Raw genomic sequence first — 15191 nt, forward strand, 5'->3', positions numbered from 1 at the left:
ATAACACCTATACGGGCTACGGAATACAGATATAGCAAGGATAGGTTTACACTATAAATTTAATATGTAATAAGCACTACCTATAATGTCATGTTATGTGAAACGTTCAAACGTAAATAGTCGAATAGTTTATAGTTTATTCAAAATTCAAAATTGTATTTCCCTGCACAGCACAAAAAAATATTGTTTGGAAACAGTTTGGGGAAGTAATTTTCCAATGAGTTGGCTAAATCTGATATTAATACATAATAGGCACAATGAATATATATTGGAGGGAGGGGGGGGGGGGTCTATAACCTATAATATATCAGTCTTCAGGTACCTACAAACCACATATTCTTCAAATGTAACTTAAAAACTGAACAGAAGGGGGGCTAAACATAATTCCAGGGGATATATAACTTAGCCAAACCCTCCCCCCTCCCATTCTACACTTATGTTATCTCTATAGATGCTGCAGATTTATGTCGAATTAGACAGAATATTTATACTGCAGGCCGTTGTAGCACTTGAGCAATATTTCCTAAATCATTGAATGAAGTCATGTGTTATGCACAATTTATTGAAACGGAAATAATTAAACACAATCCAAACTGATTGTTAGGTTTAGATGTTTATTGAAAAATATTCAAGTATTTTATAAGTTTATAACACACATTGGACCAGTGCCAAAGTACAGACTTATGAGTGATGGTTGTTGTATTTATACATTATATTCTATAGTATGGTACTATCATGGTGGACTGTAAGAAAGAATACAGAATTCAATAAATGAACGACTCATTTATCAACAATAGTCAATAACTGGAGGAATTTCTATTGATTCTTCACACAACTTTTATTAGATTTTAGATTTTACAGAGAAAAATATTCAGTTTCATTTTTAATACGCAAATTTTCAATCTGTCAAACAAATAAAAAATATAAAAATGTAATTCAAATAGTCAAAAACCTGTGTTATATAACATTGAAAATTAAAAATAATTACTCTTTACAAATTACAAATCTCGTGAAATTAGTTTCCATATTAACTAATAATTTAGCTTATCTTTTTTTATTCATACAATTCAAGGCTACTTCAATACCTAAGATTATTAGCCTACAATTGTTGACAGTAAGATTACCATTTATTTACATCTGTAGTATATAAAAAATGTTCTCTATTTATGTTTTCTAGATATAATATGTAGGATTGAGCACATAAACACAGGTGACTATAGTATGGGACTAGTACCATTTATTAAAAAAATATTCTTGTCTGATTTAGAATTAATATTATTATATAACTACCATGATGTCTGGCCAAATTGCTACACACAATTATTCCTGAATCAAAACTGACGAAACTGTTACAGAATAATTGAAAAAATAGATAAATTAGAAATACAGTTCATATTTTAATTAGTAAATTCCATTAGATCGATAACTGCAAACGTTTAGATGTATTATGATATGCGTGCGCAACATTTCTGGCAGGGTAGTCATACATAAGTACATAACACATTAACACACACACATATTAAATACTTATATTCATATTCATATTCACACCTAAGTTATAAAAACTAATTTGGATGGGATAACCTCATTTAACTACATTTACCATACTAAAAAAGTATTTTATGATTGAATATCAATTATCATGATAATAATAATGAATATTGAGGGGGGAAAGTTTGCAGAGTAGTCAAGTACATACCATAACCACCCCTATGTGTATTACAAATACAATTGAGGTGCTTTATGAAACACATTTTTATCATATTGAAATCAAATAAATTATAATTTTGAGGTCAACAAATAGAACAATTTAACTAACAACAAAACCTAATTAAACACAAACATACTTTACCAAGTTTTTTTTATAAATAAAAAAAAAAATAACAACAATGAATGTATTTAACATTATTTCAGCATTTTATTGTAAGTATCAGTAAATCAATTTGAGTTCAAGTTATCCATCAAACAATGTTTCAGCTTAAACCATTTTTAAATTTGTTATCATATATTATAATGTGTATTGACAACAGAATGAATCAAGTTAAATGGCATCGTAGTATTTGGTAAAAAAACAATACTAATGCAAAGATAAAATATTGAATATAATATAGATGTACACTCAAAGAGAATTAATGTCATTACAATAGTTGAAAAAATCACTACTTGAAAAAAAAAATAACAAAATAGTAAAATACTTAAAATATTTTGTGAAAAAAAAAATATTTTATCTCACATATTAATATATATATTATACTAAAACTTAAGCTTAATGATTATTAATGTGTACATCTTGTTTTTTTTTAAGATTTTGATTATCACAAATATTAAACAAATGATAAATTTGTTAAGTGATTTTGACAATTAATAAGAAAATTTAAATAAGTACTCAGTTTAAATTGTAATACAATTATAAGTCATTAAAAATTAAAATTATAAGTCAAAATACATATACCTAATAAGATGAGATTGAATTTATTTAGGTACATTATTCATATTTGCTCATATTTCCAATTACTCCTCTCACTGTCTTTTCTACAACTGCAGCTACTAAATTCGGATCAAACTGGCCACCAACATCTTTAGATTGGGATACAGACGATGAATCAGAATATTCGTTTTTTCTCCATACTTGCCCAGAATTGTAAGATCTGCCGCTATCATATGGTTTTCTATCATAACGACTATTTCTATAACGATCTGAATAACTACTGCCTCGGTCATAATCATCCCAACCACCATTATCATAGTAGTGATCACGACTACTGTAGGAATCTCGACTTCCTCTCATACGACCACCATATGGGTTTCCACCACTTCCACCTCCACCACCACCACCGCCGCCGCCACTACTGCGTCCACCACGTGACCTTTGATCCTTATCTTTAGGCATAGCAACAGACACACTGAGACGAATATCTTTGATAGTATGATCCTGGTCAAGAGCAGTGAGTGCAGCATCTGGTTTGGTGAATGAAACAAAGGCAATCCCTTTAAATGGACGAGGAACAAACACTTCAACAATGTCTCCAAATTTTTTAAAATAGTCTTCTAGATCTTCTTGAGTTATACTTTCAGTCAGTTGCCCCACAAATATTTTCTTGGGCGCTTCATTTATAAATGCATCCTAAAATCAATTTGATTATGTTAACAAGGTAAAAAAACATCATAAATAATAATACTTTCATAATAGAAAACACATAACAAAAAAATGTTATATGAATATGATAAAAATATTCTTTACACACTTCATAAAATAATATAAAAGTAAAAAAATGTTTACCTAAAATATAACATAATATGGTGAAATTATAAATTAAAATATGATAATATAATAAGTACCCACATCATAAATTTTAATGCCAGTTATAACCACAATACAAAAGTTGTTAATTGTCATTATGTTAGATTAATCACATTGATATGGAATATGTTATTAATTATTATTATTATTACAGTTAAACAATTGAACAGCAATTTGTTCATAAAAAAATATAATAAGAGTAAATTCAATTCAATTTATCTAACTGGCTTAAATTTTTATAGTTAAATTTATTATCTGTACAATTATTTAAAATTACTTATACAATTTTCTTAAACTGGAATCGCATATGATTTATTTTTTAAAACAATAGTCTATTTAACACAACCATGGAAAAAACTAAAATGTATACATTGTATATTTATAGAACAATATTAATAATTCTGACAAACTACTAGTCATTATAAGTGATAAGTGAGAGTAAAATAACAATTTATTTGGATAACTGATCAATAAATAGTTTGAAGTTAATAAATAAATTTATATTTTGGTACATTTTAAAATGCTCACAGCGTGCTTGAAAATTAAAATATCAAAAATAGCCTGTTTGAGGCCTTAGATATTCATACCTATAAATTTGATAACTTTCACTGTAATATTAAAAATAACAGAGTAAAATGGATTATTCTAAACGTAAAATTTGGTATGTTATTCATTAGTAAGATAGATAGAATTCATGCAGGTATATGGCTGCTTAGTAGAAAAGAAAGAAAATATACTGATATAATTATATACATAAATTAAATGATAATTATTTTATAATTTAATTATAAATTGATATACATTTTTTGATTATGAGCAAACTACATTTTTCATAACTGCTAAATTGTGTAGTGAAGTAGTGAACACATTATAGATAATTTTAACAATTGCCATAAATATTTATGATTTATAAATTCTTAAATGCATTCATTTTATCTTTCATTTAATAGTTATTTATTAATAACAATAAGATAGTTTCAATAGGGTTTGTGTACAACAATTCTTCAAACATATTATAGACTTTATTTTAATTTTTTTAATTAAATATAATAAGTAAAATAAATTGCTATTTTATAGTTTAACAGAAATTGAGATCATGTCATCCGTGCAATTACAAACACCAAACTTTAAATGAACCCCTCAATTTATTGTGTCTTGAAATGAAAAAAAAAATTTAGCCTTCTCCCTATTTATGCTTGTGTATCTTACAAACATTATATATATTTAGAAAGCTTAATTCAAGTTTTAAAATTTCATGTACCTAACATAATCATTTAAAATAATTTATCGTATATAATAAGCACCTTAATGTTTGGAATTTTTATCTCACATCTCCTTCCATTTATCACATGAGAATCTAACATTGACCGCACTTGAGATTCTTGTTCTTTAAATCGTATGAATCCAAAACCTCTTGATCTACCATCAGTTGTCTTTTTAATCTAAATTAAAAAATGGTAATTAAAACAATATAACTTGTTACTATACATAATTAAAAATCTGGAAGATTAAATTCGAACACTAAAAATATATTTTCACAAACCAAATATAAAGAACTAACTTTATATCACATTCATACATTTCCTAATTTACAAACCCTTTTTTCTTTGTTATTTTTATTTAACTAACTTGTGCCATGCGCAGTTCACCGTATTTACTAAAGTAACTTTCTAAGTCCTCATCAGTCGTTTTCCATGGTAAACCGAGCACAAGTAAATCACGATTCTTCCAAGCTGTTGATGTTGCCTCAGACTTGGGATCCTTGGATGCTCGCTCAACATCACTTTCAAATTCTTCGTTCAATTTCCTTTTCTGTCCATTATCTGAACACACATATCATTATCATTCCTCAACATTATAAAATGGTTACATATAATTTCACATTGATTCCTTAAATACATCAAACTTATTTAAGAAATATTATGTAAATAATTTAAATATGTAGGTAGAAAATATTTTAATAATCAACCATAGGTAATCAATGGTTGATAAATATTTATGTTTTGATGAGCGTCTTGTGCAATAAGATTTTCATTCTTATATAAAAGTCAAATACCTAGATTTCATTAGAATTCAAAATGAAAAGAATAAATTCTATGAATCTATATCAGTACAAGTTTATGATCATAATATAAACGAGAATGAATACCTAGTTCCAACACTTGATGAGTTTTCAACACAAAACTTCACCATAATAATATGGAATGAACTATTAATAGGAACCATTTAATTATGAAAAGATGTTAGGTACTGTCCGTTTGTTGACGATCCCAATTGACTGAAACCTTTTTCCAATATTCTCATACATAGGTATCGTCTCAAATTAAATTAATCGATTATACAAAATATGCATAATATTAGGCATATTACATAACATACATACAATATTTTAAAAACAAAACCAACTTACCCTTGTTGAATGAACAAAAGTATACAATGTCGCCCCACCCATCATCAGTAGGTGGATGTAGCTTATCATCGGCAAGCCGTAGAGCTCGAGTTCGGCCATTATCCGGAGCTACGTACTTTAAGCCACAAGCGTCCGGATATTGTGCACGAAGCGTGGACAACAAGAGGGTGCCATCTTTTTCCAACGGCAAGTCCACCACCTCTTTATCACCGTCGTTTGTTTCGGAAACTTGGACGAACGACATGGCGTTGACCAAACGGAAAATGCACCAATGCGGTAAATTCGAGTGACTTCTGAAAAACAGTCGTGTAAGGACGTTAGACAGCGTACAAATAAAAAAAGTTAACAATTTTGTACGCGGAATATTACATAGCGATTGGAGTACAACTGGCCACTGAAGTAAAAACACGTAAACAAAAGTGCGTAAGATTAAGATACTAATGAACCGACGCACAAACGCAGTACGCTAAGATATCAATTATCGTAGCCCAAAGACGAGCAGGGCCTCAGGGTAGGCTACGCAGTTCACAGAGTACGGACTACAAAGTAGTAGGCAGTAGGCACAAACGTCGGAAACGTACAGTCGTAGTGCCGTACAAGACTACAACTACAGACGCACAGTGCACAATATTAAATATTAATGTAAACACGAATCGAGTGTCAGTGGAAAGTGGAGACACTGCAACCATTGTTACCAACCGAATATAATACCCATAGTCATGTTTCCCTTGGAGGATATTACGAATTTTTTTTTTAAATTTTTAAAATGCTCATAAAATTATAACTTAGGTAATCTAAAATTAAAATATCAGGAATATCCAACGTGGGGCAATGGATAATATTATCACCCTAATATTTGATAATAAGTAAATTCACTCTAATATTAAAAATAATAGAGTAAAATTAATTCTTACGAACGTAAAATGTACCAAGTTATGCGTTAATAAAGGGCCACAAATTATTGTGTCAGTAATTATTCATCAATATAGCTTTGATATTTCAATATTTTGGACACACCTTCAATATCATTAAGACTTCAATACACGATTAATAATATTATCATAGGCGCAATTTCAGTTTTTGACTTGAAGCGCCATTACATATTTAAATGATACAGACCAGCTTCTGCCACACACCCCTTGTTCTGTCGGCCTTGTTCAAATACCTTTAAAATATATTAGTTCATATAATATAATTTAATTTAACTTATTATTAATTTATCATTTTTTCTCACCGACTTTCCTACATATTATAATACTTCTACTTATTATTAAAATGCAAAATATTTTTACTAAAACATTTAGGTACCTTTATAATTATATATAAGTGTATATTAAAAATGTAACCATCGATTCAAAATTGCAAATTTATATTTTAAAAAAAACTACTGTTGAGTATCGACTATATTCTAAACAAATGTAAGTGTTATCACTTACCAGTAATGTATTGTATTTAGGTACTAATTTGTTATACGACTATATTGTACTACAAAGTATAGTATTCCTTACTTCCTTAAGTATGTTATAATTAAACCATTTAAACATAATATATTATATTCTAAGCCCTATGGGTGGATAACCTATCAACTATGGAAAGCACACGAATAATGAATCGTTTTTTATTGAGTTATGTATTTAGATAACTAGGTAATGAAGGATTTTATACTTCAATTAAAATGCAAATTTGACTTTTTTGATTTTGTTTAATTTTTTTGTTTAAATATTTATAAAAAAAAAAAACTTTACAATGGTTATAAAAAAAACTGAAGGTACACCTGTACAGGTGTACAATATATTATATTTAGTCAAATATATAGTTTAAATACAAAAATTACTTTTTTTTACTTTTGTGGTGTAAGCATTTCTTAGCAAACTTCAGAACTAAGTTGATAGTTTACGGAACCACCGAGTATCAATTTTGCCAAAAATATTTTCAAAAATGTTGTTTTAACTAGGAAAGGGTCTGTACAACGTTTATATTACTATCGTCTATGTTTCTGAAAAATAATTTGCACAATTACGTGATTTTGACGAATTACTTCAAAATTCTAACTTTGCTCAATCATAAAAATTTAGTGTGTAATTTATAAGGAATCTGTCATCACAATTTTAAGTTTTTTGATCGAACGAAAAAATATTTATTGACAATAATTGAAAAAAAACTTTAAAAAATCGGTAATGAATGATGCATGCTTATTAAGCTTTAAGCGTCAAAATGTTTTCAAAATGTTATCAAGTATAAAAAATACTACAACTAACATCTGGGGGCAATTTAAAGGATTGACGGTCAATTGTTTTTGAGTTACACCAAAAAAACCAAAATCGTATTTGACAAAAATTGGTATTGCTTCACTTCGAATATAAAATAGTAAGACTCAAAGTGCACACGTCATACTGTAGGTATTATTTTGATTATAGTTTACTAGTTGGATAATTAATATAAATAACATTTATAATACTACGTTTCTTCTAAAAATGATTTATTTCAAAACTTGTATTAAAATTGTTTTTAAATATAATTGTACACTAATTTGTCATAGTAAATCACCCAACATCTAACCACACACCCACCCACCAAATCGTGTATGTGTTACCGAAGCAACACATGGACTTTAGGATCGCCGCCACTGTAAGGTACTTATAACTTTTTCTTTCAACTATAGCGTTCAAACAGCTGCAGCCCGATTCGGCGATACCCGATTGAGCGGCATCATTTTATTTTTGGATTGATACCTATATCAATCGCAACAAAATAAGCATCGGACAATTCACTTCGTTCGTTTCCACATTAGGCACAAGTTACCGGGTCTGTCCCATCACGCCGGTGGATTTCAGGCACCTGTAGCCAAACTCGCGTGCACTGCCGTCTGCACGTGAGAGTTTAGTTCGGCTGTTTTCAAACTTTGACGTCTCGATCGAAACTCGCACCGGGACGTATTAAATGTCGGCCGAAGTAAACCGCACAGCGATGTTCGGTATCAAACTAGACGGCGTCTCAGCGGATCCGCGAGATCACGGCTTGACTGCTGCACGTCCGCTTCGGTCCGGCCGAACATGCAGCGGCAACGAGACGGGCGGCGTCTCGATCTTGACTTCAGTGTCAACATGTGTCATTATTGCCTCGACCGAAACCGTTTGCATCGAGTAGCCGGCATACGGTGGATCTGTCGATGATGTCGGCTCCTGCGTCGAGGCGGCAGACGGCAACCCGATATCGGCTGCATCGCCTGCATCACCTGCAGAAACCGTCTGCACCGCGATGTTCGGCATTGAACTGCGCATCGCCTGCAGGTCGCGAGACCGGCGAAATCACCACTACTTGCCAACACGATTTTGAATTATGAAAATGTATTACATATATACTTATAGTTCCATGTGATTTTGTATTATTTTTTTGGATACATAGATGTGGTGTCGTTAACACGAAATCTGCACATGGAAATTTGAAAAATTGTAGATACACTGTTCAGAAATACGATAAATACAATACGTACAAGTATTTTAAATCATTATTTTTCTTAATACCTAATTAATAATAATAATAATAATTTTATCATACGAAAATGACAATAATATTATACTATATAATTAAATACAATTATGACTTATGTAGTTCTATTTTACTTCGTATCTTACTATATATCTATAATACATTAATAACTATAGTTGTACAATGTACATATACAATATAGATGATATATTGTGTACAAAATTTGGTCTTCAAGGGGGTATGACCGCCCCATATCTCATCCACAGTAGCGGATCAAGGCTTAATTTTTTATTTTTTTTTTTTTTGGTGAGCAGCAGGGGGGGGGGCAAAAGTACAAAAAGTACAACAATTTGCTACAAAATCGTCTAAACATAGTGTAAAACATAGGGAAACTACGGTGATTGTGGGGGCCAAATGCCCCCTTTGCCCCCCCCCCCCCTCAACCGTAGATAGAACACTGGGTGTATTAGTATTTGAGTGTAAACAGTGTAGCTGTGTAATTATTGTGCATATAATGTATATTAGTAAAATGGCGAGTGTTTAATTAAAAAAAAAACAACAATTAATTTATAACAATTGTTTTTTCTATATTACATATTATACAGGAATAGGAGGACTAGGAGGAGTATTGGATATATATATAATGTGACAAAAAAGTATTGAATATATATAATATATTTATAAACTGTTTATTAATTCAACATAAATCTTAAAAATACCATAAAAATAAACATTTTATAGTTTTTAAATTGAAATGAAAAATAGTAAAGAAACTGTACATAAACAAAAAAAAATCGTGTGTAAGACTGTGGCTTATGTTTTCATGTATTCGACAATCCATAAGGGGGAACACTGTTGGTCTCCAGGTAAAATATTCCTCTCGCTCTAGAAAATATTTATGACAAAAAAGAAATTAATACCTACCTAGAATTTCTATTATATTGTTATAATATGTACAACGTTACACATTTTAATTGGATTGTCTTATTATTAGAATAATATATTTACATTTTGTCAACAATTATTATTCGCCCCCAATGTAATATATTATGCGTATCTAATGCTGCCGTAATATAATATACACAGTGTCGTTGTGCCATCATTTAATTGTCTTATTATTCATTTTATGTTAGCATAATGTACCTATATAATTTCAAAAACGATTAACTACCTACATTAAGATACTTAAAAAATGGAGTGATAATAATTCGAAGACCCCACACATTAAAGAATAAGGTAATAAATAGGTGAATTTAATTTATTATACCTACCTACTATCGTTGTCGTATTATTATAATCTAGGTACTCGTTTTATGTACCTACACGCTGAGGTTACTTTGTTTCTTCTTGTAAGTAATATATAAGTATGGATTCACTTATTTGTATTCTATATTTTAATGGCTCAATTATTAAATCTAGTATCGTCCAATCGTCAAAATTCAACCAGGAAGTCCATTTCAATTACAATGGTTCACTGCTTATTATAATTCTTGAGTTGTATTATTTAGGTCCACATATTTTTAAAATGAATATTCCTGATTGGACTATTTTTAGTTTTGAATCCCGTTGTACGAGTATTGGGACGAGATATTAAAAATATGATACACAGATTGGCTGTTTATCTTTGAAGCATTACTTAAAATGTACATATATAATAATTATTATATATTATGTTCAGAACAAAAATTACAGTTTTGTATACGATTTAAATCCGGATAATTATTTACGACTGCTTTACTTCCCAAAGTTATATTTTATTTCTCAATGTATTTTCTGCATATACAAATATTTACCAACCGAGAACTATACAAATTCTTAAAGTCTTTAAATTGTTTATAATATTACGAGTTGAGTAAACAATTTTTAATTAGTTTACAAACAATAATTTACTATTTAATTCAGCTCGAATTTAAGGAGCATTATCTATATAGGCAACTTATTTGTATAAAACAATACTCGTGGTCATAGTACAAATTCGGATACTTAAGTTAATCGGTAATAAATTATACATTATTAGTCGTGTTCTTACTTTGGATCTGCGTCATGTCCCATATAACTTTTATTATTATTTTTGCATTCACCACTCGTATATTCGTCCCATGTAGGACATTCTGTAGCTAGAAACGAATTCCTATGGTGGATGGAGTCTGTGTAAAATTGATGCGATCTCGAATGGCTGCAACCGACTGTAAATTAGCCAACACACGTTTAGTTGATAGTTTTATATATTATGAACAATGAGAGACTCCTCTAAACTTTTTACCAGTTAAAATAATTTTCCTTACATAATACATGGCTATTAATTTACTTTCAATCAAACTACCAAACTCATGTTTATTTTCTATCATCTGCATAAAATGTTTAATTACTTATCACTCTATCATGGCATGAACTTACTGAGCTTTGCTATCCCGCTCGGCGTGTATGATTCTAAACACCCTGGTTGAGGGGGTTTCCCCTCGTTTGGATAAAAATCAGCGTGTCCTATGGCTTTCGAGTATCCAAGTGTCCCTATCGCCGTATGGATCACGTCCACAAATGTTGCGTCTGTATTGTCTAGGTAGTCTGAACGGAATGACACGTACTCGAATCCAGGACCGGCAGGGTCTAGACCTGCATTTTGTAGTAGAATAAGAATTAAATGGGAAAAAGATAATAGGAGAATACTAGTGAGTAGCTGAAATATATTATTTTGGAGACTCTCAAATTTCCCATGTATAGGTAGGCGACCTTTTTCTCCCAAAATAAGAGTATGAATGAAAAAAAATTCTTTTTGATTTTAATGATTATTTTACATGCTAAATACGAGTATGTGATTATGTGTAATATTGTAAATTGTAATACCATTGATTAGGTATGTATATTTATATTAATCAATGGTAGGACGGAAAGGTCGAATGCGACACAATTCGTTTCATAATACATTTGCCTAAGAACCAAAAATTTAGGTTGCTTATTACAATTTTTGAATAATCATTTATCTTTTGAGGTTTATTCCTATGTAAATGCATATTTAGTCAAAAGCAAATGTATAATATAGGTATTGCACATTAAGATTTTTTTTAGATTCAATATTTCATTGATTTTTAGCGCATAAAGTTCCAAGACCAGCCTTGGTTATAAGTATAACAATAGCCGACTATTAAGATATTTTACCATTATAGCATGCCTATACCTGTAATTCTGCCAATTTTCCCAAGGCTGAATGCAGCGCCACATGCCCCAGACACGTGAGCACCGAGACTATGGCCGATAACATGAATATCAGAAGGGTCAATTACCGCGAGGTTGACAAAATTTTCCAACATTTTGGCGATTATGGAACCCACCTGAACGGTCAAATAGGCTGGCATTGGGTACATTATGTTACTTGCCACCCGATTCCAGTCCGCGGTGATAATGTTGAATCCTCCAGCATCCACATACGCTGAATAGGAATTAAAAAATAAAAATAACTATAGGTAACTGTTTAGCGTTCAAAATAATATTTAGTATTTTAGTAACATGTCATTGCTTTTTAGTTACTATATATATAGACTACAGGCTGGGCCAGAACTTTGCAGTTTGCACCCCAATTAATTTTAACTCGTTTTACCGGTAAAATCAATTAAAAATCCTAATGCCTGAAACCCATAAATCAAAAAGTTTTATTTTTTATCAAAAGACCGAAATTAATCGAAACTCGAATAGAACTCTCAAGTTAACCTGAAGATGAAAACCTTTCTAATTTTTTTTTACGTTAATGTCGTTTCATTTTTTATTTAATTTTGTTTAGTAATTATTATTGATAGGCATAGAATTTAATACCTTGGTCTAAACTTGTAAGTTATTTAAGCTGTTATTGTTCTGTTGTACAACTACCTATATAATTGAACATTTTGTAATTATAATAATAATTATTTATAAATATATTTTTATCAGGACAATATTTTATGATTTGAAATTATTTAAACGTTTTTAGTCCAGCGTTGGAATATCCGAATATACCTATTATCCAGCATTGCCCTCCACCAGAAACCGGAATAAATAAATCAGATGCAAAGTCCTTACTTACATACTTTTAAAGTTTCAAATAACCAAAATATAATAATATACAAATATACAACTTTGAATTTATGATTTCCCTGAATTGAGATTATATAGGTTATATCAGAGATAAATAATTTACAGTTTAGACATTATTTTAAATTTTTTTGGATTACCAGTTTTTATAGAAAACACTCCTCTGTCATCTTCGTCTGATCCACGCCATCCATGCGTTATGACTTTTAAAGGTTGACCCCTGATCCAATGATTGATTATTTGTTTTTCATTGCCAAATTCAATTATTATTGATTTATTATTTCCAAGGTCTCTAAAACAAATAAAATATAAATATCTTAATTTTAAGAATAGATTGGTACTATCTATATTAATATATATATAAATTAGCTATATAGGCTACTACCCACAAAGCATCAGGTAAAATAAAAATAAAAATTTTGCTAACTAATAGTTTCGATAAAACTTATAGCACTATAAGTTGCAGTCAATGATTAATTGCATACAAATTAAAAATAGTTAAAAATAAATATTCGGCTAATAGGATACAATATGATAACTATAAATTATAACCAAAGTTCCTAGGTGCTACATTTTAGTACGAACCTATAATATATAAAGCGTATTTAATGGTACATACGAGTTCCAATAGACAAAATCTAAGGTAGTCCCGTCGACAAAAATTGATCGATGGTCTGAATAGATTGAATCTTCTGCAGACTGATTGATTTCTTCACCTACGACCGCGTTTTGTTGAACCAAGGCGTTGTAATTTTCGACCGCGTCTTGTTGAACCGGAGCGTTGTAATTTTCGAACGCGTCTTGTTGAATCGGAGCATTGTAATTTTCGACCACGTCTTGTTGAACTGGAGCGTTGTAATTTTCAACCGCGTCTTGCTGAATAAGGGTGTTGTCATTTTCGACTGGCTTGTTCTTGATTACATTTTGCCAAATGTATCTCAAAAAACGAGCTAATAGATTTGACAACAGTATAAAAAAAAAATACATAATAAACAGTATAAATAATACTATAAATACTATACAGTATAATTTATACTGTATAAATGTATATTTATTAAGATTTAAGATTAATATCTCATTACTACAAAAAATAAAATATAATAATAACAAACTAAACCAGTGACGAATTATTTAGAGTGAAGAAAGAAATTATATATAGGAGCTTATCATATATTTGATCATTTTAAGTAAATCAAAATGTATAGGTAGTATCGAATCCTAATTTATTCCTGACGGTGGGTGAAATGTATACGAACCATCGATCGGCTTGATCGCTAACAGTAGGAACAGCGATAGAACGACTGCAGTAATAGTTGTTACGAATTTCATTTCCAGGATAGATATTGTTTAGTTATCTATATACACGTATACTATCCCAGTACAAGCTTAAACCGACTATAAAGTAGCTATCGCAGTACACCTTGGAGTTTTATTTCGTTATTTGTTTAACGATTGCAGTCGTCAATTATTTTACATTCAGGCGGTTGGATCATGTAAGTTGGTGGGTGGTTGAGGGGGTAGGGGTGGCAGTTTATACATTTAAACGTATTTATACTGCACAAATGCAGCAGTAATTAGACGACAATGATAATTGTATTCGTAACCATAATCAAATAATCACATTTTATGATTGTCCGAATGCTCGGCCACTTGTTGACTTATCGCGTGCCTAGGGAAGTTAACGTGTTGCGGTTAATAGGTGTCGTATAGGTATACTATAATGTATAATGTTATAATGATAAGTACGATTTATAACCGCCTAGTGTGTATTTGTTTTAATTTTTAATTGCCATTAATATACATTATATTGACTGCAATTATACGTACAAAAGTAAATTTACACCTATGCAAATTAAACATAAGGTCCTGTGTATCAACTTCGACTACAACGACGTGTAGATAGAGTGTAGAGTGTAGAGTTTAAATTAT

At 30.2% G+C, this 15191-nt stretch overlaps 2 protein-coding genes across 3 annotated transcripts; both read right to left on the reverse strand.

The window, feature by feature from the left end:
* Positions 1–1894: 1894 nt before the first annotated feature.
* LOC132943419 (TAR DNA-binding protein 43-like) lies at positions 1895–6324 on the reverse strand. 2 transcript variants are annotated; one of them, XM_061012406.1, is made up of 5 exons: positions 6081–6324; positions 5712–6001; positions 4931–5124; positions 4606–4743; positions 1895–3124 (listed from the first exon to the last, which is right to left on the reverse strand). In XM_061012406.1, the coding sequence occupies exons 2-5, from the start codon at positions 5953–5955 to the stop codon at positions 2486–2488; spliced, it is 1215 nt and encodes a 404-aa protein (XP_060868389.1). In that variant the 5' UTR covers positions 5956–6001; positions 6081–6324; the 3' UTR covers positions 1895–2485. The 2 variants fall into 2 exon arrangements, with proteins under 2 accessions (XP_060868389.1, XP_060868388.1); XM_061012405.1 differs by having other exon boundaries at positions 5712–6004; positions 6081–6323.
* A 3533-nt stretch (positions 6325–9857) lies between these two features.
* On the reverse strand, positions 9858–14765 carry LOC132943035 (lipase member H-B-like). Its single transcript, XM_061011808.1, has 7 exons — positions 14519–14765; positions 13882–14212; positions 13403–13554; positions 12376–12627; positions 11598–11813; positions 11230–11386; positions 9858–10085 (listed from the first exon to the last, which is right to left on the reverse strand). Exons 1-7 carry the CDS (start codon positions 14589–14591, stop codon positions 10022–10024), a joined length of 1245 nt encoding a protein of 414 aa, XP_060867791.1. The 5' UTR covers positions 14592–14765; the 3' UTR covers positions 9858–10021.
* Between the last annotated feature and the right edge of the window lie 426 nt (positions 14766–15191).

The sequence above is a fragment of the Metopolophium dirhodum genome, chromosome 4, assembly GCF_019925205.1.
Source record: "Metopolophium dirhodum isolate CAU chromosome 4, ASM1992520v1, whole genome shotgun sequence".
NCBI classification, from domain to species: Eukaryota; Metazoa; Arthropoda; class Insecta; order Hemiptera; family Aphididae; genus Metopolophium; species Metopolophium dirhodum.